Here is a 25,056-nt window from a genome sequence, read left to right as displayed (position 1 = left end):
ATTGGGTCTATAGACAGAGCCCTGGGTTAGACTGAGATAAGGAGCCTGGAAGAGCAAGCAGCCTTTTGCAGGGTCTGTCTGTCATTGATATCGTTGTGATCCACCAGCTGTTCAGTGCACATAAACGCCTCCTGTGGTGGCCAAGAAGCAGCGATTACCTTGATGACAAAGAAGGCCAAGCTTGGCACCACATCACATTAAAACCTTAGAAGTCTTTTCTATGTATTGATTTTGATTTGGAAATTTGAAGCCAGTAAAATGAAGCGATATAGGATTTCATCTTCCGCGGTGTGTTTGTCCTCTCATGTACACTGCTGTGCTTTTTGAAGCTCTTTTTTTATTCACATTGTCTACAAAATAAATTATTAATTTGTACATACTATTATTTCCTCAGATGATGTGATGTATGCAGTATTTCTGATTTGGAGTAGAGCCAAGTCAGCTCCAGTACTGAAAGAAACCAATTTTATCACTTATTAAACAACAAGGATTAGGAACATAAATAACCCTCCTTAGAAATTGGTTATTGGTGTGGAAACAGCCATAGCTTAGCATTGAAGCTATATACAGTACAGTATAATACAGTATATGGGAGTGATTAGTGCAATAACAGTTGGTTGTTTTATGATGAGTTGCAATGAGATATTGATTGATTGATGTCCACATGCACTCATCATGGGCATGAATGTGGTGATAATTTGGGGCTTTTAATGTTTTCTTTGCACTGTTCTTTTTCCACAATGATTGTACAGCATCTTTAATTACTTTTTACTGTTGACCCCCCCACACAGAGTCGAGGGCTCACCATCCACCGGAAACTGCTGGAAAAACTAACATCAAGTTTTACACCACCAGGGAATGAGCTGGCCATGAAGAAGCCACTGCTCCAGAACTGACACCTTCAAGCTTGACTGACATTTACAGCTGCCCACACGAACAAGACAAAGACCTTCCTGAGAAAAGCTTTATAGTCACACAAGCAAATATTAATCAATTTGGCCACAATGACAATAAGTATGTTTCGAGGCTTTCGAACATAAGAACACGCTACCAACTGTCAGGCATGGAGGTGGTAGCATCATGCTCTGCAGCTGGTTTGCTGTCAGTGGTGCTGGTACACTGCACAGGATGGTTGGAATAATGAAGAAGGAGCACAATCTCCGAAATCTTCACCTCAAGTCACCAGCTAGACAACTGAAGACACAGTTGTTCCTACAGGACAGCGATCGCTGGCATAAACGAAGCTTCTGGAACGGTTTTCCTTAAGCCCTGACCTCAAACCTACTGATGTTTGTGGATTATAGTGAGCTCTGTGCCAGGAAACCACGTCCAATAATTCTTCTATTCCCGAAGGTTGTCGTTCGCAGCCAAAATAAATACACTTTGTTTTTTTAAAATAACAAAACATCATCATCACCTCCCAACCCGAGCTTATAAATGTTCACATAAAATGCATTTGTTTTCATTAGGACAAACATTCACTTTCAATTCCTGCACAAGAGCACGTTCAGATGACTTCTTCGAACACCGAGGGAAATATTCGGTGTTAAAAAGGGCAGATGGCGTTAATAACTCCCAAAAGACTCTCACAGACAGAACCAAGGCCACCACAGGCCAAAGTCACTAAAAGCACAAAGAAAATGTGGCGTGAGCATACTTCATGAAGCACTGAGAAACATTTCACCCACCAGGGTGAAAGGTCAAAGTCTACAAATACACACTTTTGGAGCCAGCCTCAGGTGGCCGTTAGAGGACCTGCAGTTTTTGGCTGTACCACGCTTCACGTGTCTGAACCAAAATACTTTGACCTACAGCAATTTGAGGAAAAAGAAATGACCTCGTTGTCACCCCAGTACAAATAATGGTCTCCACCTGGACACCCCTGTCAAAAATGTCTGGCTTCATCACTGATAGCTGTGGCCAGAGCTGACCGATGTATGGCTCGTTCATCTCAAGTCAAGCTCCTCCTTCCTTTTTCATCTCATCCAGCGGAGGTGTTTTACCGTCCTCCTTTGCAATGAAACTCAATGATGTGAAACCAAAGGAGGGGGGAACTCTGGGGTGGTTTATGGCAACTCGAGGTTTTCACCTGTCAAGGCACAACTGATTGTTATTAACAGCAGGCCGGAAAATGAATTTTTGCCTGGAAAAGAATTGCATTTCCACCCCAAAAGCCATCGTAATTTTGTGCGGAAGAAGAATTACATCTCAGCTCAGGAAAAATGTGCAGTGTCAACCACCAAATCCTCAGAAAACTTTTATTTCGGGGCGTAAGCATTCACGAGGACATATTTCATTTGTTTGTCTGTATTTATCTCATTGCATAACTCCATCCAGATCACTTTGTTTCAGTCCTGCACAGCTACAAAAGGAGTATTTGAAACCAAGCAAGTGTTCTTTCCTCACGGCCACTATATGCAATCAGCCCAGTGCCAGTAGAAAGACATTTGCTTTACGCAATAAAGACATGAGGATGATGGCAGACGTTTCAATGAAAGGCTGGCTTACGGAGGAGGGAAACCATTATTTGTCAGAGTGACGGCTGTGAAATTGAGTACGGGAAGCTGAGAAGATGTTTACCGATGTTTACTCTTCATGTGGGGAAGCTCGGGATAGACCTCGGGATTAAATTCAAGGGTTTTGACCTCAATCAAGGAAATAATTACTCTTGCCCCTCTGGTTGGTGGACTGCTTAATTAGCAAGCAAAGCCCCCACAGAAATTCCATTAGAGTGAAAGCAGAGGTGATTAAAACTATAATTCTTATTAGACTCATTAGTACCTTTTTGGGGATGCCTGGCATTATTGAATGTGCTGGGAAATTGAATTCATGATGCTTTGTGTGGATTCAGCACGCCCTGTACGGTGTCTTCATCCAGCTATGTAACAAAACAAGTCATATGACAATAGAATAAAGGGCAGAAGTGAAGTGTGACTCACTCCAACTTGCTCAAGTTATGAAGAGTATTCATGATTGGCATCACTGATAAAAGCTATGGATCGCATACACATGCACTTCTGAGCTGCTCTTTTCTTTCACTGTGTGCTTCATTGCAGTGAATCACTATGCTTCCTATTATATTCTCCCCAAAGAACAAAATGCACACACACACCTGCTGTTATCTGTCATCACCACAGTTGCCATGCCTCCGCCAAAAACAGTCGATACTGATGTAGCACCCACTCACTCTACAAGAGTGTATAGGTGTGTGTTTTGTTCACAGGCTCTTTTGTGATTAAATGGAACTGCAGCAAAAAGGGAAGTTTGGTACTTTTGGGGCACTTTTGTTGTTTTTTGGGCAAATTAAATAGGTTGATTACAAAACTGTCCTAATAGACTATTCAGATTCCTCTCTTTAGTAATGTATTCTCAGCACTTCCATCACGTTTGTATTTTTTTAACAAAATGCCTTTCGGTACTGAAAAGCAAGGACTGACAAATAGGTGCAAAACACTTCCGGTCAGGCTTTACTTTTCATTCTCTCTCTGAGCAATTAAAAGCACTAAGAGGGAAAAGGTTTCTGTCATAGTAAATGCAGATGCAAGCTGGCAACGTATCAAAACGTAGAAGGGAAAAACAGCAGAAACCCAAAATAGTCCCAGAGAGAGCCAAAGTACCGGATGGCACATCTAGGAAAACGCAGTCATTGTGATGGAAACCTACGAAACAGTAGACACTGGAAACAGGAGGGCAAAGGAACACAGCTGAAACTAATCAGTACAATAAATGAGACAGGAAGTTAAGCTCAAAGCGAGACACCTGCGGTGTACAAAGAAGCAACGACTTACTCAAGCTTAAAATCAGTTTTCTGTCTCACAAAAGTGACTCTTGTTTTAACTCGTGACATCGCAATGGGAACTTGGAGATCCTAAACACAGCTAGCTTAATCAGAATTCTGTAATTTATGTAAGTGCGTTGCAGATTCTCTGCTGGGGGAATTTGTTTTAAAAGTGCAAGTTGTTAAGGTTTGTCTTACTAAAACCAATGAATTAAGCACAACTGGTACATGACATGGTCACAGGAATATGCTTGTATTGACTTGGTGATGCAGAAAATGCGTAAATGCTGTTATCCTCTAATCTGCTGCAAAGTCTCCTTCACATTGCTACTAAACACAAAGAGTACCTGTTCAGGGCAGGGGTCGGCAACAAGCGGCTCTTTAGTCCTCATAGTGCGGCTCCGTGTGGTTTGGGAAGATAACTTAGAAGTATTTAGCTGAAGTGTAATTTGATTATGTATGTTCTTTTTTTTTTAACTTGTACTTCTAAATTGGAAGATTATTGTGATAGGGCCTAAATAAATATAAAAATAAAATTATATTATTTTTTTCATCGCTCAAAATAAGCGTCACACTCGCGGAAGCCGGTGCACCTCTGCCTCATTTATCGAGACTTTCAACCCCAGGTAGGCCAGTTATGGATCTTCGGATCCACATTATGTCAGCAGCTCCACCGTGAACTGTGTTAAAAACAAACACGCTCACGCCTCACAGACGACAGCTTACAGTCCTGTAACGATGAAGTGACTTCGTACAGCCCCGACCTGCAGACGCTGTGCACAGAGGTTCAGGAGCAGAAGTCCCGTTGTAAACATATCACGGCAGACCCGACGATGTTTGCATGAACAGGCTTTTCAGCATCTCTTTATTGACCACTTTTCACACACGGTTGCTGTGCGCACACAGCCGGCTGTAGCTTTGCAGCTCACAGCCCGACACACACCAACAACAGCAGAGAGAGCACAGACGTTAAGGCGGCGAGGCGTGATTGCGGGTTCCGCTCAGGTGCGTCCGCCTCCCCTGCAGCGGCGCTGCAGCCCACGCCCCGCCACACCCATTAACCAGGTAAAATACATATTTAGGCAGAATTTTGCAAATATCTATTTTTCTTTTTTTTTTTTAGCAGCATCGAGCTTTTTTCCAATTATTTTTTTTAAAAGTCAGGTCAAGGCTCCAAAAGCCCAAAGGCGATATGAGGGGGGCGGCTCACAGCAGGTTTTGTTTGCTGGGTCATTTTAGTTCAGCTTTCCTTTTGCTATATTTCTTTAAGAGATCAAAATGTGTTAATTACATAAATAAAATGTAATTTTCTCTGTAGCACTTCATGGATTTCATAAGAAACACACCTTAGTTGTTCACACAAAGCATAAAGGTTAAAAACAATATATACAGTGTTATCTTCATTTTAGATGTCAAAAAGTATCCCAGTGTTTTCTTTTGCGTGGAAACTGGCTCCAAATGGCTCTTTGGGTGCTAAAGGTTGCAGACCCCTGGCTCAGGGGATGTTAAACTGGTGGGCCATAGACCAGTAAACCCACATAATAAATGTATAAAATTATAGTTTTTGTTAATTTACTATAGATGTACTAATAGCAAACAAACAGCAACTTTCCTGTCATTTAACTGTTTGTCTGTTATTTAATTCATAGGTGTAGTATGAATGGCAATGAGTGGGCAGTCTTTATCAACAGCAACTTGTAAAAATACAGTTAAAACTTCCAAATCTGCTTCACATTTTCTAAGGCTGTGGAATGGGCCAGATTGGAGTCTTCACTGGGCTCATTCTGGCCCCCAGGCCTTATGTATGACACCCCTGGTTTAAGAACTTAAGTTTCAGGGCTCTAATGTCCAACCATAAACAGAAGCCATGAGAGCACACTCAGCGATAACAAAATGTGCAGAAATTAAAATATTTGTTTTACTGCTCTGTGTAATAAATCCCAGGATGAATGATTTTCAGCAGCATTAAGCTGCTCTCGTATTTGCACATTTCTTTCTATTCTTTGTAGATTTTTAATCACCATTTTATCATCACCATCTGAGAAAAAGTCAGGCTCTGATAATATTAAAATAATATAAACATACAGTCACAAGTCATACAGTTGTGACTTTATAACTGCTGATTTCTAATCAATAGCATAACCTGGTCTAGGGTGGGCTGGGCTCGCAGCACGAACTACCATAAGAAACAAACCACGTTTGTATTACAGGAAACCCGGGCTTAACCTTTGGGACATATGCAGGGCCTCATTCCAGGAAGCAGGTTTAGTGAAGTTAGCTCATCCTGGAAGGAGGGAAACTCTGGGTTTTCTGGTTCAGAAAGAGCTCCAGTCAGTTACCAATCAGTTACCAGGGTAACAGACTCTGTAAGCCTGACCTGGAATGCTGAATGGTTTTCTTCAGTAAACTTTGAGGTTTGTCTGACTCCTTCCTTCCTGTTGCACCAGAAGCAGCTGACTGACTGCTGGCTTCATTTCTTCACTCATGAAGTTCCTCTGAAAGCTCAGAGGGAATTCATTTTACCTCTACTCAATCATTTACTAATCAGACTCAGAGCATAGACATTAATAACATCTGATTTATTATTCACTCAGAATAAATCGATATCTTTCTTATTCTGTGACTCTGTGGGCACCAGCTGTCAGAACGTCATTCTTTTGCACAGGAAACGTTTAGTGTATGTTAGCGATTGCTGTTTAAATAAAACATACCTGCATAAAGCTTTAGACAACACCCTGTGTGATGATGACTTATGCCATGTTGTAATCGGTCACATAACCTCTGTCACACTTGGGATTTTGGAGTTCATGTGAATCTTTGAGGCTGAAACGATTTTCAGACTAAAACAGCATTTCATTTATTTTAAAGTTGCTTCTGAAATGCAGCCGCAGACCGTCCGACGAGCTTCTCGACATTCTCAAAGATTGAGATTCAGTCATTAAACGATGCCCAACAACATTTTGAAATGGTGCATTTGTCCATTTGTGAGTTCTGTGCATGCGACTTTGCCACACTGATACTGATAAGTTCTACCCACACTGACTTTGTTTGCTGTTTACAGATTTTGTTGGATCAAACACAAAGAACACCAGAACCGTATTTAAATGAGCTATTTGTAACTGCTAACCGAATTTTTTTGCGTTTACACAGACAAATTCTTTTGTTGTTCGTTCAAATAAAAGCTCCATCTGGGCCTTCGTTTTCATTATTTACCAAAATAATGGTGTCCGTTTTTGACGTAACAAATTCCCTGTCTGGGCCCTGTTTCAGGAAGCCGGTTTGGAAAACTCAGAGTGAAAAACGACACTCACGGTTGAGTAACCCCGAACTGTCCAACTCGGAATATTCGGTTTCAGAAAGGCTGATAACAATTAGTTCAGTCAACGCGGAGTTGCTTTAACCCCAAGTGAAGCGCGCGGACGAGGATACATAAAGCCCTGATAAGCGGAGCACAGATTAAGCGAGTCACCATGGAGACGGAGGGAAAGAAGGCGCGGTCAGTGTATCTTACAGCGCTTGAGGCCGAAATTCTGATGGCAGCATATGCCGATAACATGCAAATTCCGTGGAAAAAAAGTAACACAGCCTCAGCTGCAAAAGAAAGGGAGCATGCATGGCAAAACATAGCCGACAGAGTCAATGCGTGAGTGTTAATATAAACATTGATCGAGGGATTTCCACCCATTTAACACGTTATTTTATCATATGTTATTTTATTTGTTATTTTATACATTTTATTTTGTGACGTGATGTGAGCGCAGGTGCAACCCAACAGGCCCCAAACGTGCCTGGCAGCAAGTAAAAATGAAATATAAAAATATAGTCCAAACAGGTAAGGTGTAATTGTATTATGAGCCATAGTGCTTGGTCTGTTTGTCCGATGTAAATCAATTGCAGTTAGAGGCTACATTAATTTTCTTTCTGTAAGCACTTATTGAAATTATCTGAGCACATTACAAGTACATATTTGCTTACTCTGTATGCTCAAATGTGACCCGTTATAGCCAACAGAAAAAAAGCGGAGGCCTGAAAAACAGGTGGGGGTCCTCCACCACCACCACTCACAGAGGCTGAGCAGTTGGCCCTCAGCCAAAACAGTGGGCGCCCTGTGGCCGAAGGCATCTCTGCGGGGACATCCTCTGAGTCAATAACCTATGCCTACATAGGGGGTAAATCCAAAATAATACATGATGTGCATACATCCTTTCTTCACAGTCACCTTTGCAGTGCGACACATTCATTTGATAAACTCTTTACCATAATGGATTATTTTGTAGTGAAGTTATTTTCCTACTGATTTTGCCTTCCCTCAGTCTTGGTTGTCTTTGAGAGCATAATGACAATGAAGTGTAAGGTGATTAGTATGTTTGTTAATTGCCATTTGGTCCCTTGTAAGTTATAAGTGACCTGTATAAACCTCATATTCTATCAGTTGATGGTGGTGGTGTACTGCATCTGGTGCAGCCTCCTGTTGAGCCAGACCAACATGCAGTTGTGAGTAATACTCCACAGATTATATGAGTTTACAGTAGAACAGCAATGTTGTTTATTTCTTTACTACAGGAAAATAATGAAGAAACATTGACAGCTGTTACAGAGGAGGAAGCAACAGAGACACTTTATGAGGTTTACATCTTTTAATACTTTGTGTACAGGAAACACAGGCGACCAATAAAGCCAGTTGAACAAAAAATCTGTTTATTCGTCTTTCAACATGTTGAGGTGATGGGTCAAAAGAAATGATTGTGACATATGGTGTCTCTGACTGCTCTTCCATCTTGTATGTCCGTGGGAGGGTCAGGATGTTCATGGTTTGGATCACTGCTGATGTTTGGTTCAGAAGGACAGTGTTCTCCTCTAATTGTGGCAATGTTGTGAAGAATCACACATGCCACAATAATGTCACATGCCCTTTCTGGGGTGACCCTGAGTCTTTGCAGGCACTGGAACCGGGCCTTAAGCATTCCGATAGTCATTTCAATTCTGGCTCTTGTCCTGCAATTAGCCAGATTATATCGCTGCTGTGGGCCCGGTTCAGGGTCAGGGTAAGGGGTAAGCAAATAGGGTAAACATGGATACCCCCTATCACCAAGCAAGTAGCCAGTGAACTCTCCTAAGACAGAAGGATACACTTCAGTTCAAATGTCCCTGAAGCAATTGGTCTTTATATATTTTAAAGTATTCTCAACTCACCATGTCCAAATTTTGTGCTCAGTGTACATTCACGGAATATTTGTGAGTCATGGACAGAGCCTGGCCACTTGGCTTCCACATTTGTGATAATGTTGGCAGCATCACATATGATCTTCACAGTGCAGAGAACACAAATTAGCATCCATTACTATGATGAAATAATTTGTTAGTTTGAAATGCTACAGGGAACTATGTACCTGTACATTAATGCTGTGGAAAGACTTCCTGTTCACATAGTCTCCTTCATTTACTGAAGGAGCAATGATTGGAATGTGAGTGCCATCTGTACAGCCAATCACGCCTGGGAACCGTGAGAATAAATGTGAAATTTAAGTAGTAGTCCAGGTATCACCACATCATGAATTAAATTTCGTTCATCCTGATACCTGCAATTTTGTGGCATCCCTCTTTGATAAATCTTGTGGGTCTGTGACCGGGGAACACCACAGACGAGTACAGGAGACGTTTCAGTGCAACTGTAACATTCCTGACTGCCCGACAGACGGTAGCCTTGGAAACGTGCTCAGCGTCACCAATATTATACAGAAAGCTCCCGTTTGCAAAAAACCGAAGTGCAATACAAATAATATGTACAGAACTGAGAGCATGTCCGCGATGTGTCACATGCGTAATATATGGCCTGAGGATGTTATCCAAATAAATTATAGATTGTGCTGAGAAACGGTAACGTTCACACAGGAAATCATCAGGAAATGATAAAATGTCCAAACGCGCTCTAATCACTCTCTCCCGGCGGAGAGCTCTGCGGAGAATTTGGGCTTCACGATCTACTGGCTCTTCAAGGAAGGAGCACGCCATGTCTGACACTTCCTACAGTCAGGTTTCTGACAAAGAGGCGGAGACAGTCAGGGTTAGTTGTAGTAAACCTGCTAGGGGGCAGGTTAGCTTCACGGAGTGTGTCGTCATAGTGACTCACTCAGGCTGCAGCTGAACTCGCTTTGTGAAACCGAAAACCCAGAGTTTTCGTTAACTCAGGGTATACTTACTCAGTTTTTCCACTAAACCGGCTTCCTGAAACAGGGCCCTGAACTCCAACGTGGGCGGGGCTCGGACAATTCGAATCACATTACACGTCTCGGACTTGGCGCTCAACCAATCACAACGCGGTACTGAGGTTTCTTAGCCAATGACGATGCGTGTATAGGCAGAGCGGGATGTTCCGAAACTTAGACACGGAAGTTTGTGACGTTTTCGTCTGCGTTTCCTGTGTGTGTCATAAACAACAACAAAGAAACTCGTATTTGTTGAACATGGTTTCGTGTAAAGTGCCTCCAGTTGAATAAACGGAGGATTCAAGGCGTTCCGTCGCTCATAAAAGAAGCTGAAGTGTTCCGGGTAAGTCGGAAATCAAAGTAGGAAGAGCTTCGTGTTTCGATGCCCTTTTAAACCACAGACTGCGCCATGTTAAACGCGCCGTCGGTTACCGCCTTCATACGGTCAGTCGGAAGCGTTATTGTCTGTAATATACGGTTCATGATTGTTCTTCAGTTAAGCTTTATTTTAAGATTTATTATGTTGACTCGTTACGAACCTGAACGTCAACTTGAGGTTAGTATTTTCTCCTGTCATAAGCTACGATATGGATAAATGTAACGCTTGCTTACTATATTAAAGCGCTGTTTACGGTGTGTATATATATTAATTGTATAACATTAATCTGTGTTTGTCAGGAGACACAGCAGCTTCCGGGAGAGATGGAGGAGCTCTACACCTTAGAGAGGGAGGTGGGACGAGGCAGTTACGGCGTGGTGTTTGAGGGCCGTATGGCCAAAACTGGACAGAAGGTGGCTATTAAGCGGCTGCCCTGCAGCAACCCAGAGTGTATTGAACTCTACTTGCAAGAGCTGTGGGCCATGAGAACCACAGCCAGGAACCACGTCAATGTCATTGCACTGCACAGCTGCCTCCTGCAGACGGGGTCCAGGAGCCTGAAGACCTTAAAACCAGGGAAACTGCCCCTGCGTCTGGTTGAGAGCGTGCTCAAAGGAAGTGTGGTCACAGCAAAGCAAAGTCAGGAAAAGACCAATCCTCAGTCTAACACCAGGAGGACAAACTCTGGCTTCAGACTGCAGGACAGGACTAACACTGTGCAGGCCAGAGCTCATCTCCATAACAAGGATGAATCAAATGCATCTGATTCCACAACCCCTCAAAGGCCTCAGAGCAGAGTCAGGAAGAGACCGGCCCCGAGGGAGGAAGAGCAGACTGCGCCGCTGCGCTGCTTGGCCCTGTGGCTCGTGATGGAGTACTGTGATGGAGGAGACTTGAATCAGTACCTGCTCTCCAGGCCCCCAGATGCTCAGCGTAACCACAGCGTGGTGCAACAGCTGTGCAGCGCCGTGGCCTTCCTACATAGCCTGGGAATCACCCACCGGGACCTGAAACCTGACAATGTGCTGGTGTGTGTGACACCAAAAGGCCCCGTCGTCAAGGTGGGCAGATGTGACGGTGTTTATCTCAGATCAAGTGGCGTCAAGCTTTGTTTGAAAAGTCACACTGTTCAAATTTGAAGGCACATTAGTGCTTAATAGTTCTGCTCTCTGAGGGGGTGTTTGCTTTTCACAGCAGCAGTCTGCTTGAGACGCAATTAACATAAGAAAGTAAAATATGAAGAAAACAATTGGAAACAAAATTGCTCTACTGATCTCTTTATAGCTAAGCAATGAACACATTATATACAAAGCAGAGGGAAAATATTTATGGCACAGCAGTGCAGCCAGGAAGTGAGATTCTACTGAAAGTCAAATCACAGATCAAGTGTTCGTGTAAATCCATGTAAACCCAAACAAGCCAGATTATCTGGTGAGTTTTTATCTTTATATGTGGAACAAATGAAACTCTAAATTAAGATGCAGCTACAGGTTGCTTTCATTGTTTGTTGATCTGCCACTTACATCTCTACAGAACATCAGAAAGTCATGAAGCATGTCCAGCCAAAAGTGATGTCCTCACATGTAAAGAGCACTCTACCAACATTGACTCATCATTCTGTAATGATCAGACCTTACGTATCTTTGTAAATCATCTTAGATGCGTGGATGAGTCTTGATGAAACTTTGGCCACTGTGACTGCCAACATCTCTTTGGTGCTTACAAATATTTTTACTCATCCCACACATTGTTCGATCAAGCACCAAATAAAAGTGTCACTGTATAGAATACAAAGTCAGATTAGAGTAGCGTGTCACGATATAATATAAATCAGGGGTCCCCAATCCCAGTCCACGAGGGCCGGTGTCCCTGCAGGTTTTAGATCTCACCCTGGGTCAACACACCTGAATCACATGATTAGTTCATTACCAGGCGTCTGGAGAACTTCAAGATGGTTATTTATCCATTTAAATCAGCTGTGATGGATCAAGGACACACATCTAAAACCTGCAGGACACCGGCCCTCGTGGACTGGGATTAGGGACCCTGATATAAATGATCATAGCATATGTATGTTTCCCATCTTCCCAATGGTTGATTAATTTTCTACCAGTTGGCTAGTAGGAAAAAAAAACTTTGTGTGCCAGCTTTTCTTTCCTTTTCTTTTTTGTTCTAAGCCAGATATTAAAAGTAAAGGACAGCGCTTTTTACTGTCCTTCTAAAACCAGGGGTACGCAACTCCAGGCCTCGAGGGCCGGTGTCCTGCAGGTTTTAGATGTTTCCTTGATCCATCACAGCTGATTTAAAGGGCTAAACGACTCCTCAGCATTTCTGAAGTTCTCCAGAGGCCTGGTAATGAACTAATCATTTGATTCAGGTGTGTTAACCCAGGGTGAGATCTAAAGCCTGCAGGACACTGGCCCTCGAGGCCTGGAGTTGCCTACCCCTGTTCTAAAACTATTGGTGGCACATTGATGAGACTAAGCCCAAGCTGTAAGCTAACCGAAGGCGTGCTGGTTTTTCTTTTTCTTCTTTAACCCCGAGGTGGCAGATTTTGGTCTGAGCAAAATGAGTGAGGGCTCCGTGGATGGCGGCCTGACCAGACAGCACTTCTCCTCCACCTGTGGTTCGGACTTCTACATGGCTCCAGAGGTGTGGGGCGGGCTGACCTACACGGCCCAGGCAGACATATTCTCTCTGGGCGTGATGTTTTGGGCGGTCCTGGAGAGAATCACCTTTCTGGAAGAAGGGACGACTCAGGAACAACTGGGTAAGCGTCTCGCTGAGAGAAGACGTCACCATAAGCCTCTGCCTCACTATTTGGCGCACTCGCAGGAAGGTGGGAAAGGTTGAGTGTGCGGTCAGCCTGGTGATGATGCATCGCGCTGAATCCAGTTTGCCTTAATTAAGTGGCACATATTAAAAATGTCAGCTGCTATACATCATTCATTTATCAAGCATGGATGGTACGATCATAGATCTAAATAGCAAAAAGATGAATGATGATTTATGCAATGCTGATGTGGATTATAGTACCTTGTATTTTAATACAAGCTGACATTATGTAATTCAGCCTTCCATCTTATTAAGAATTTGAGAAATCTGCGTGTTCGTCCATTCTCTCATCTTTGCTCCAGACCTGAGAAAGTTTTAATGATCGCTGGTTCTCTGCAGTGACTGCTGCCCACTCCACTCTGTAAGAGCCATAATAAGAGGGAGATGCAGCATTCAGAAATAAACTGAGATCTCTGAATCCCACAACAGCAAAGTGGTGACAGTGTAACTTTCAGGAGAAATAAAAGCACTTTTAAAAACGATATTTTGTGGAAAGGTTAGCAAACTTTGATTTGACTTTGACTGCATGATTCGTAAAAAATGTACAAACTTCAGACTCCAGCTTTCTTTCTGCCAGCTCCTCCTAATAATAGCATATAAAACGATATCAAATATAAGTCATATATTTGGATGTGTGACGCGTAACTTAACACAGCGGTCCCCAACCCCCGGCCCACGGACCGGTTTGGTAGCGGGCCGCGAGAGTTGAGGCTCGGGTGTGAAATTGATGGTTTTCAGGGTTTTTATCATTAACTCTGTTTCCCTGGGTCTTTCCCGTGTCGTAGTTGTGCGTCTTATTTTGAAAGAAATGTTTATGCGTTACCATAGCGACAAGAGAGCATTAAGGGGCGGAGAGGAGGACGTTACTCTCGATGTTGTTGGCGCATTTCAGGAGGACGCTGCTAATAAATTCAATTCAATCTTTATTGGCAGACTTCATGTCCATAAAAACAAGACAAGAAACACACACACAACTCCCCCCCACCCCCCACAACACAAGGTATAAACCGCTAAATATATATGTATATAAATAAGTATATAAAGCATTTGTAAAAATATAAAACCATAATATACATAAAACACAATTACTTAAAATAAATCAATAAATACACAAACACTTTAACCAGTGCTTTCTGAGACTGGATGAGTAACGGGAACCACTAAAATTATACTGTTACTCGAACCATCCAGTCGTTCTCTAAAACTGAACATTAACTTTCTTAAAAGTGCTTTAAAAGTCCAGACACTCACAGCTACAAACATCTGGCTGGCACTACCACTTCTAGGTATCCTGCAAAGGATTCTCATTGCATCATTATATGCAACATGCAGCTTCTGCATGCTACATTGTTTGTAGGATGACCACAAGGGGGCAGTATATAGCGTGTGCAATACGCTTTAAACAAAGCCACTTTAACTGGAAGTGAACAAAAGCTGAATTTGCCTGCACATAGAGCTTACACCGCTGTCTGTATATGTCATCATCATCATTCATTTGCTCAGTAATAAAGTGACCGAGGTATTTCACCTTTTTATGAACTTCAAGAGTTTTTGTGCCAGTTTAAACAAAGGGAAATTTAGCTGTTTATCCTGCTTGGTTCTACATATCAAAACAGCACTTTTAGCAGCATTGTACTCAATGTCATATTGCACACCATATTCAGTACAGACATTAAGAAGATCCTGTAACCCAGCACTGCTTGGACTAAAAACAACCAGGTCATCTGCATACATGAGATGATTTATCAGTGCTTTACCTAATATACACCCAGTGTTACAGGCTCTCAGCTGTATGGACAGATCATCAACATATAGATTAAATAAAATTGGAGACAAAATCCCACCCTGTCTGACACCAAAGGGGGCAGAAATACTGCTTCCCCATTTAACCTGCATGTTCTGATGAGCGTACCAGTAAGAGAGAATCCTCGCCATGTATTGAGGAACTCCCCGTCTCTTCAGTTTATCAAAAAGTTTTCTGTGGTTCACTCGATCAAAAGCCTTAGAGGCATCAATGAAACACGAGGACAGATGGATTTTTAGCCCTATACAAACTGACTATTTCCTTGAGTGCATATATGCACATGTCAGTGCCGTGCTTTGGTTTGAAGCCAAACTGATTATCCAGAGAAGAGATGAACACACTAACTCTGTCAAACACAATCTCTGATCTGAGAGGTTTTGTGGTCAGCAGCAGCTCAGTCGGTGGTTCCAAGTTTTACACGAATGAGTCCTCAGTCTGTTGCTACAGCTTTAAAGACGATTGCCTATATTTTCCTAAGTGGCAGATGAGTTGGTATTTGTGTATGACAACATAATTTGTCCTTCTCGTACGTCAGCATTGTCATCAAACTCTGATGCCGTGGCACTGGAAGTATAACGTCTCCAAAGTTGTTGGCAGTTCGATTCGAGCAGAGGAGGGCACCGAGCCATGCGCTGGAGCTCCGCAGTGAGATTTTAATTTCTTTTCTTGATGTCTCGTCAGAAACCCGCGTGGCCGTCGGATGGTGCAGCGTCTCGACGTACAATAACACAGAGCGCTGTTCTGCTCTGCTCTCAGAGAGTAATGAAATGGCTGCAACACCGACGTCTCATTTTGTTCGCACAAACCCGATTCTGCTCAGAGGAGACCGAGCAGCGGGGCGATGTGAAGCATTATCCCCCAGTTTAGTGCCCGAGAACTTCCCTGAGTCGTTGATGTTTATGCTGAAAGAAGATGCTTACAATTGGAGAGTCGTGTGAGTGGATCATTTTTCCCTTTAATAAAAAAAGTAGAGTTTAGCAGCTCAGCTATCACAAAGAGAAAACCGAGAGATTCAACTGAAGGTGTTTCAAAGGTAGAAATAACGCTCCATTATTTAACTTTAGCGTGTCTGAGGATGTGCACGTCCACATGCTTACACAACGATCCAGGGGAGCGGAGAGGAGCCAATCACAGAAAAGCCAGACTCAGCCTCCTGTGCTTTAGGCCTGGAAAGCCTTCATGGCGTTTTGCTCAGTCAGGTTAGGCAATGATTTGCTGGGCTCTGACTCGGGCCAGCGTTACTCAGACTTCAGTGTTGACCTCAGGCTTTTATGAACAATGTGTCACCTTAGGGTCCTCTGTGATTTTGGTCACACTACCTCAAAAACCTGGTGTTGAGCTAAAGTACCAACCGATGCTTTTCAAATGACTTTTTAAAATTTTTGCAGCACATGTGTTTCAGTGATGCGGCTTTATTAGTTTCCCTCCATTAATCTCATTTTTCTGTTAGTTAATGTAGTTGTCTTATGTCTAATGATGACGAATGACCAGTTCAAGTGAGTTCACAGTTTTATCTTATGGTTTCTTGATTACACTTATCAAAATCTTCTGGTGCAAAAGGAAGAAAAGAAGCTCAAATATTTCAACTTTGATTCTGAAGATCAGAGGCAGGAAGTTCTTTCTGCTCATGGGTTAGGATCATGTTCAGCCTACAGAAGCAAGCACATACACTTGTATGTAATGACATCTGTGGACAGGTCGGGCTGAAATATACTGAACACCTTTCAAAGTGTTGACATCATGTAGTGACCAAATCACAGTCTGTGAACACATTTAAACATGAAAACACTCGTTTCACCATCCGTGTGTCTAAATCTTTTTTAATGTAAACAGTTATTGTTAAAGTGAGGTGCAGGAAGTGTTTGCATCCAAGGAAACTGACGTGTGACAGGATTACTGTCCGTGGAGTCAGAGCTAGAACCTTTACGGGTTTCCGTCATCTTGGGGTCATGTTAGCTAAACCTTGGAGTAGGGCCCGGTGCCTGAACGTCATCTCATCTTTGCTAATAATGATCCGACTCTTACGCCGTAGCACTCTAAGCCAGACTGATTACACTTGATGCTGTGTCACAGGGCCAATCAGAGCCCTCAGTTCATCATGTGATGCTTGATGGATTGTTCCTGTGAAGGAGTAATGCTGGCCCTGAGCTCTTATTGAATCTCCATTTTCTTTGTAAAGGACCGATACATAAGAAATGTCACACAAGCTTTTTATCACATGCATACTAACAGTCTGCCACATGCAGACACATAGAAGGGAAATAGTTTTACTGAGCCATCCACAAATAGTCTCCACAAAGAGAGCAATTTATGAGAGCTAAGAAAATCCCAGCGTCAATTTAATTTAAACACTTTTGTGTTCCACGTTTTTCCTTGTCATTTAATTGTAATTATGTTGTTTCTGATTAGTCCATGAATGACTCATTAATAAAGTGTGTCTCGTCGTGCTCTGAACATCTTGCACACCCTGTTAGTAATTCCTGGTAATATTCCACGCCAGCTTCTCAAAGTCACTGAGGTCTGAGGCGCTCTGCCGTGTCTAACCTACCCGTCTTCCTCCCCGTTTCCCCTTCAGGCGCCTACGTGTGCAAGGGACGCTCAGGCTGGCTGATGCCGCTGGGAGAGGCTCTGTGGGAGAATGCAGAGCTCCAGCTGTGCATCCCGACAAAGTTTAAGAGAGCGCCCCCGCTGCCGCCCCCTCCCGGCCCTGCCACGTGCGCCCTGCTTTCAGAGATGCTCGCCTCAAACCCGGACGCCCGGCCGACGGCTGACCAGCTGGGGGCCAGGGTGCGCTCCGCTCTGAGAGAGGACTCCCACTGACACAGAGTACACTTGAAAGACTGTAATGGGCTGAACGACAGTAAGGAGCCCAGACTGCAGTTCGTCCTGTTTGTTTAAAGGTTTTTTAATTCCACATTATTATTATTATTATTATTATTATTATTAATTTAGCCTAGGTATGGCTCTACTGAGCTATAAGGACATAAAAGTAGTAGGCTTAAATCTGTAGCGTGGGTCGGACTACATAATGCTGTGTGTGCTGAAATAACTCTGTGATACTATTTTTGTGTCTAAGCTGTAATGTTTCAGTTTATGCTGTTATATATTTTCACAAAGGTGTGTGTGGACATGATTTTAATACTCAGTTTCACTCAAACGTTCTCACCTCAAATCTTCAGAACAAAATGTCTATTTATTCTTCTGTTTTAGTGAAATATAACCTTTGTATACGTCAGTTTACTTACTCTCAGAGGCACTTAGCGTCTTTTTTCCTGCCTGTGTGCATTCAAACATTAATATTTGAGTTTGTCATTTGTAAATATTTCTTCTTCATTTCACGTGTTTGCTTTGAGTTAGTGACGCCGTCAGCTGTTTACAGGATTTTCAAACTTGTGTCATATCTGCTGCACAGCACAAGGCTCGCTGTGACGGACGGTCGCTAACGTCTCCTCCTGAACAGGAAATTAAAGCCAGGCATGTGGATTGTTGCTGATCATATCCACGCAGTGTTCACTCTGTTTATTAGTGATCATCAGTCTCAGTCACATGCGTGGATGAATGGAGATCGATTATAACATCAACTGTGTCCTAAATTTCTTGTTAATCTCATGTAATTTAAATAAAGATGGATTTATAACCTCTTTAATCAGTGGTAACGGGAATTTTTATTCATGTAAAATTCATGCTTGCAGTGTAGTTAAAGTCAAACATTGACCTGTGGAATAAATGAACTCTTTGCTCAATAAGGCTGTTACACCGAGCGCACGGAGACTCGGACATTAGAGGGAAGTAGTATGGGCTCAAAATGTGGTCATAAATATTTTGTACTTGTAAATCAGCTTTGTATCTGTGAAAAGATTTGTGTGTGGACTTAGCCCCAAAAAACCCCTGCAAGTTACAAGTACGAATTTTGACCCTATTTTTCTTCCTTTCATCTGATTGGTCAATGTCATGTCAATCACAAATGTAACAATCCAATCAGAGAACAGATGGGTTTGGCCGTCGGAAGGCCGCTTTTTTTGAACTGCAGGTCTTTGAAGGAAATAAATGCCCTTTTACATGCCAACCCAGCGTTTTCCTTCATCACCACAAAGGAAAACAGTCTGTGGTCGTCCGAGTTTGGTGATTTTTGTGTCACAGGTCTACGTGTTTAATATAGGGACTACCACAGCCTTTTCAACAGCGCTGCGGAACGCAGGGTGGGGGCGGGCAGTGTTTTGTAAATGACAGTCTTCATTACAAAGCTTTCTTCGTTATGAATTAGCATACATGTTTTTACATTTGAAGAACTAGCAAAAAAACCAAACTCTTGTAGAGGACATAAAGTCAGAGATAGAAACGACAAGGAGCAGGTGCATCTAGTACAGGTAGAGCTGCTGCAAAAACCCACAGAGCCCAGCAGCCAGCGCAACAAATTCTGGATCCTTTGCTTTTAGTTAGCAGTTAGCATTAGCAGCACATCCTGCTCTGATGTGAAAGGACTTTTATGCTGCGCACTGTGACTCACAGCAATGGTCCCAGGTCAGCCCTGACTTTGTGTTAAACTAATCCTAAAGTAATAACGGTATTTCTAACCACTGATATACCACAACTTTTTCCTTTCAACAGCTACTGAAAGTTAGGGGACCTAGCTGCTATCGGATATTTATATAGAGATCCTCCAGCTTCAAACTGTATTACCCTTCAAGGACCTGCAGTTCAAAAAAAAGCGCCCCTCCGACAGCCAAACCCATCTCTGCTCTCTGATTGGATTGTTACATTTGTGATTGACATGACATTGGCCAATCAGATGAAAGGAAGAAAAATAGGGTCAAAATTCGTACTTGTAACTTGCAGGGGTTTTTTGACACACAAGTCCACACACAAATCTTTTTTACGCACGCACAAATTCTTTTTACACATACGAAACTGATTTACAAGTACAAAATATTTATGACTACATTTTGAGCCCATAAAGTAGCGATTTAAGCTAGTGAGGTGACGGTCAGCGCCTGCGCTCAGCGAGGTTGTCTGTGACAGAGGCCAGTACATCACAAACACGACCTTTGAATGCTTGTCCACAGAGGTTGTAGAGGACGGATCGCTCCGGCTCATCACCACAGAACCTGTGCAGGTGGAACATTAAATGTCTTCTGCACGAATCCCCAAAACAGAATCACAAACACCGGCTACGTTATCAAGTAAACCCAGCCACTGAGTAAACCTGTGCAACTGCTTGCCAACGCATATCTAATCAGCCAATCACGTGGCAGAAATTCAATAAATTCAGGAATGTAGACGTCATTAAGCAAACCTGCAGAAGTTCTGTTTGAACCACGGCGTGCAGAAGCGCATCTCTAAATGCATTTAACTTTGAGTCCACATGCAGTTTACACAGAGCATATGTGAAAATGTTGCTGAGAACACGTCTCAAATTTCGCTACTATTCACATGATGGATCAGAATTTGGCATGAACAAAAGTATGGATCCGTCCTGCCTTTTATTTAAAGCAGGGGTCAGCAACCTTTCTGATGATGAGTGCCATCTAGTGTCGCATTAACTGGTATTAACTCAGCCAGTTAATGCGATGCAAACCAGCTGCTCATTAAAGCTTTCTGGTTTGATCAGTCTCGAGTCTTCGGATGTATCCGTGTATTTCCGCGTTGCTGATGCTGCGCTGAGCGGACAGCTGCTGAAGCATTTGAAGTGTCTGAATGTGGAAATTTCAACATCGCTCGAAAAAACTGCCAGCTAGCAACGTCCCTCTGTTGTTTTTAGCCAATTACAAGTTGAATCTGGTAGTTGGGGTTGTTAGCTAAGATACAGTCATTAAGAAACGGCACAACTAATGTGTGTATGCGAGTTAATTTGCGATGTGCACCGCTGGCCCGGCCATTTATTTTTTAATGCACCTTCTCAGATTAACTCACTGCGTGTCGTGCCCAGGGCTGGACTGGGACAAAGAATCGGCCCGGGCATTTTGACGAGAGACCGGCCCCCCATAAAGCCTTTGAATGCAAACGCTGTTGTGACAGTGATGCACGCTGTCTTGTTGGTATATGTATGATTTCTATACATTTTACATCAGATGAAAACTTTGGTTGTAAGACTCAGATAATTATTTATTAAAAGTGAGATATTTTAAATGATAATAAGAAAGAAAAGTATTTCTTTGTGCCCCACCTTTCCCTGTTAATGCCCTACCTGGCCCCCTGGCAACACTTTGCTAGACCCGCCCCTGCACAGTTACCAGCTGTCAGCTGCTTAGAAAAGGACCCTGGTGTTATTTGTCTCTCAGAAACAGTTCATAACTTCAACTCATCCATGTCACCTAAAAGGTAAACCTGTTTCTCCATCACCTGTTCAGCTCTGATGATTCAGTAAGGACATCTCCTGGTTTCATCTTCATGTTTCCCTCTCACCACATATCCAAACCGACATCATGACCAGCAGCTTTACAGCTGTGGCTCCAGCAAACATCAGCTGATACTAGAAACTAATATTAAATAAATTCTAACAACAGCTGATCAAGCTTAAACGTGCTGCTGTTGTTTAGCGCGACATCCGCTGGTTTCCTCTTTCTGGCACAAAGTGGGAGATAAACAAGAGAGAAAAGCCGATCAGCTGATCATTGATCAGTTTCATGATTGAAGTAGAAACAGGAGAGGGAGGGGGAGAGAATGAGAGAAGAAGAGGCAGCTGTGCAGCGTAATGACGCAGAATAAATCCAGCTTTGTGTCTTTTTCCATCCTAGCTGAAGAAAAAGTCAGCACAACGAAAATAAACTCCACCTAAACTTGGTTTATATCTGACCCAGATAGACTGCAGGTCATAACTTCTTACCTGAAGTTCAGTTCACCTGACACTCGGACCGGCGGCTGCCTCAGGTCTCTCCTTCTCCTGCCTCGCCTTTCCCTCATCCACCTGCTGGAAGCTCCACCATAGCCACCACCAAACAACTGAGTTATTTTTACAAATCAAAGGAGCTTGCAAAGAAAGGCGTCTGGACTTCTTTAAGTTGCTTGAAGATGTTTCACCTCCCATCCGAGAAGCTTCTTCAGTTCTAAGGTCAAATTCTAAGGTCACATCCTGGACCATCTGACCTCAGGAATTCGCATGATAAGGTGGGGCCAGGTTTCACAATGAGCTCACCTGAAACTCTGGCTGATTGGGACCCACACCCAGTTTCCCACCTTGGCTCAGGCGATTAGAGGATCATCAGGGGTCCTTTTGTCCCTCTGTGGGGGGAAACTCCCACTAGGTTTATATCTGGGACTCTCCACCATTTGACATTAGAACTGAAGAAGATTCTCGGATGAGAGGTGAAACGTCTTCAAGCAACTTAAAGAAGTCCAGACGCTTTTCTTTGCAAGCTCCTTTGACTACGATGACCTGGATGACTGAGAACCTTCACAGACATATTTTTACAAATCTTCCAGCATCTGGCCAATCCACCACCTTTCATTGTTTATACCGTTACTACAAAATAAATAATAATAAGATCATCGGCCCATAAAAACGAAAAATCACCATCGGCCCACCGGGCAAATGCCCGATGGCCAGTCCAGCTATGGACGTGCCATCAGTTAACCCTTCGGCACGCGTGCCCAGGATTGCCGACCCCTGCTCTAAAGGATTCCTTTAGTTGTTCTTTTTGCAAATGCACCAAATCTGGTCCCTCCTAAAGTCCTCTTTGGACCACACACTCAGAGTTCTGTGAGCAGCTACCAGATCCTTCGTTTCAAATCCAGTCAAGTGTTGTACAAAAGCAAAATTACTCATGTTGTGTCACTTTTCACGTACACGAGCCAGAGTGTACAGAAACAATTAGAAGTTCAATATTACAGATGGGAACCATAATCTCCAGCTCATATTTATAGCCCACTGCGTCTCAATGTTAACCGATGACGTTTCAGCAGATGTTAGATGTTATCTTTCATTCCCTCATATGTCTTTACTGAATGACAGTAACATTAGGAGGGAATTTCGTGCTAGACTATCTTTAGACGACGCCAACTTGATTTGGCTAACTTGTACTTGCCAAAGGCTCTTATCCCCCATTACTCAAAATTGGAATTGCATTAGGAAGGGATCAACTTACAGCAAGTGTGGGCTGGAAGAAACATTACAGGCGCACTAACTCTTTCATTGTACTGTGAGTGTTAAAGTTAAAAGCATAAATCTGGAAAAACTTGTTTGACTAAAAAAAATCTCTTAGTTATATTTTTTCCCACAAATTAAGGTTTAAATAAAAACGTGGGAAACACGGGGCTTTGAGCTAAATGCTAACAGCAGAACGTGAACATGTGGTTGAGCTAAGCTTTTGTTGAGACACTCAAGTCTGAGCTGTAAATATCAGCGCCATAAAAATGTGGTCATCCGAGTCATTTTGATTCACTGCTGAGGATGAATTATTTGAATTATTGCATATTTGTTTGTTTTTTAAACTCAGAATTAACTTTTGGTCGAATATTTGAGTCATTCTGACTGGAAACACTTGATGAATTTTGATGAGACTTTGTGGTTCGGCAGAGTGAGCTCAAGCTGGTTTCCAGTTCTCTGCTGAGATTTCGCTTTCTTCTCTCCTACAATGTGAACTCGTGAATGGGATGTAAATAGATTACCACATTGTGATTCAACTTCAATTCATTCACCAGTTCACAATCATATTCACCTCGGGGTAATGCATAATGCATAGACCCTGCAGAATGTGAGAGAGAACCTCAACAATTAGACAATTCACTGTGAGCAACTGTGGGGAGAAAGAACTCCCCTTTGATAGGAAGCAAGCTCTGATAAAGCTCAGGGAGCAGCAGGTGTCTACTGCGACTAGTTGGAGGGCGGAGGTGTATCTGGTGTGTGTTGGTGCATCATCATAACAGCGTTGGTCCCGATCCAGCCAATCAGACATGTTCGTTTTGTTTCTGTAACCATAACGTTGTTTTCTTTATTCATTTTCTTTTATATTATTCTTTTATCATTTACGATGCTCGTGTTGGTTTGCTTGTGATAATGTTTAAGTAGCAAAGTCTTGGCTAATGCTAACTGATGCTCAGACAACACGATGTTGATCCTGGACCAACGTGAAGGATCCTTTTTATAAACACGAGCGTTTGGTACTTAAACTTTTTTTTTTTACATAACTCAGATTCAGAAATGAGAAAAAAAGTTTTGTATTAAAGTTAAATTCATGCCTCAGGTTCTCAGAGGACGTGATAACTTCTGCGTTTGGCTCATACAGGACTCTTCATCGTTTAAATACAGCACCTGACTCTTCTGCGTCGGGAGCTCAGCTGAGACAAAACGTTTAAATATTTCCTCACTTCAAATCATATTTTCACTCTCAGTCTGAAAACAGGATTACCGGCCTGCTTCTGTCGTTATTTTTCCACTGCGAGAGTTTAAACAGCTTCACATCTGTTTACTTAAATTCGGCTTTTGGGCCGGGCGTCTAAAACGGTTTGAAGCTCACCACAGCTCGATGCCTTTCTCATCTCTCACTGTGGTAATGTTAGTGGGCAGTTCTGTAACCTTCAGCCTGCTGCACCTCGGCTCGTGTTGCAGAGAAGATGAGACCCGACTCCGCACAGTGTGGCGGCGCGGGTGGGGGACGAGGAGTCCTTTCAGATTTCACAGCTGATAGAAGGAGTGAACAAGCGTGGAGAGAAAAGCCCGAGTGTGGCGTGTACCTCACTGCGTCAGGACTGCAACACACACAGCGCAGTCACGACACAGCGGCCGCATCCGTTCAGCTCCAGTCGCCCGTGCGGTCGAATCCTACACGAGGCAGAGGTCTCCATGTGAGCCCCCTTTATCGCTATGTTTGATGACAAACGCTTTCCTGTGACTGTGGTTTAAAACAGCAGCCAGGACAGGTACGAGATTTGACCGGAAAGGATTTGTCAAATGAGCTCTCGGCGCGGGTCTGCATCCAACCCCCGGCGATGAGGATCACATTATCAGAGGCTCTGATAGGATGTGACCTTTACCCCTGGAAGCTTTCCACCTTTCTGTGGTTTAGTTTTAACGCCTCAAAGGTCTCCCTGCAACAACAACTCAAAATCTCACAAGCAG

General features: G+C 43.0%; 1 protein-coding gene and 1 long non-coding RNA gene across 4 annotated transcripts; one reads left to right on the top strand and one right to left on the bottom strand.

Moving 5' to 3' along the window:
• Positions 1-8,396: 8,396 nt before the first annotated feature.
• LOC145420484 (uncharacterized) lies at positions 8,397-9,293 on the bottom strand. The gene is made up of 3 exons (XR_013901805.1): positions 9,169-9,293; positions 8,972-9,083; positions 8,397-8,891 (listed from the first exon to the last, which is right to left on the bottom strand). It is a non-coding gene; the product is annotated as an uncharacterized LOC145420484 (long non-coding RNA).
• Positions 9,294-9,364: 71 nt separating this feature from the next.
• On the top strand, positions 9,365-18,642 carry LOC113006819 (serine/threonine-protein kinase pdik1l-B). 3 transcript variants are annotated; one of them, XM_026143011.2, is made up of 4 exons: positions 9,365-10,428; positions 10,663-11,424; positions 12,908-13,133; positions 17,578-18,642. In XM_026143011.2, exons 2-4 carry the CDS (start codon positions 10,687-10,689, stop codon positions 17,820-17,822), a joined length of 1,209 nt encoding a protein of 402 aa, XP_025998796.1. In that variant the 5' UTR covers positions 9,365-10,428; positions 10,663-10,686; the 3' UTR covers positions 17,823-18,642. The 3 variants fall into 3 exon arrangements, with proteins under 3 accessions (XP_025998796.1, XP_025998795.1, XP_025998794.2); XM_026143010.2 differs by having other exon boundaries at positions 9,744-10,327; XM_026143009.2 differs by having other exon boundaries at positions 10,391-10,540.
• The last annotated feature ends 6,414 nt before the right edge of the window (positions 18,643-25,056 follow it).

This window comes from Astatotilapia calliptera, chromosome 15 (assembly GCF_964374335.1).
Source record: "Astatotilapia calliptera chromosome 15, fAstCal68.1, whole genome shotgun sequence".
Classification (NCBI taxonomy): domain Eukaryota; kingdom Metazoa; phylum Chordata; class Actinopteri; order Cichliformes; family Cichlidae; genus Astatotilapia; species Astatotilapia calliptera.
This window is presented reverse-complemented; position numbering and strand designations above follow the sequence as displayed.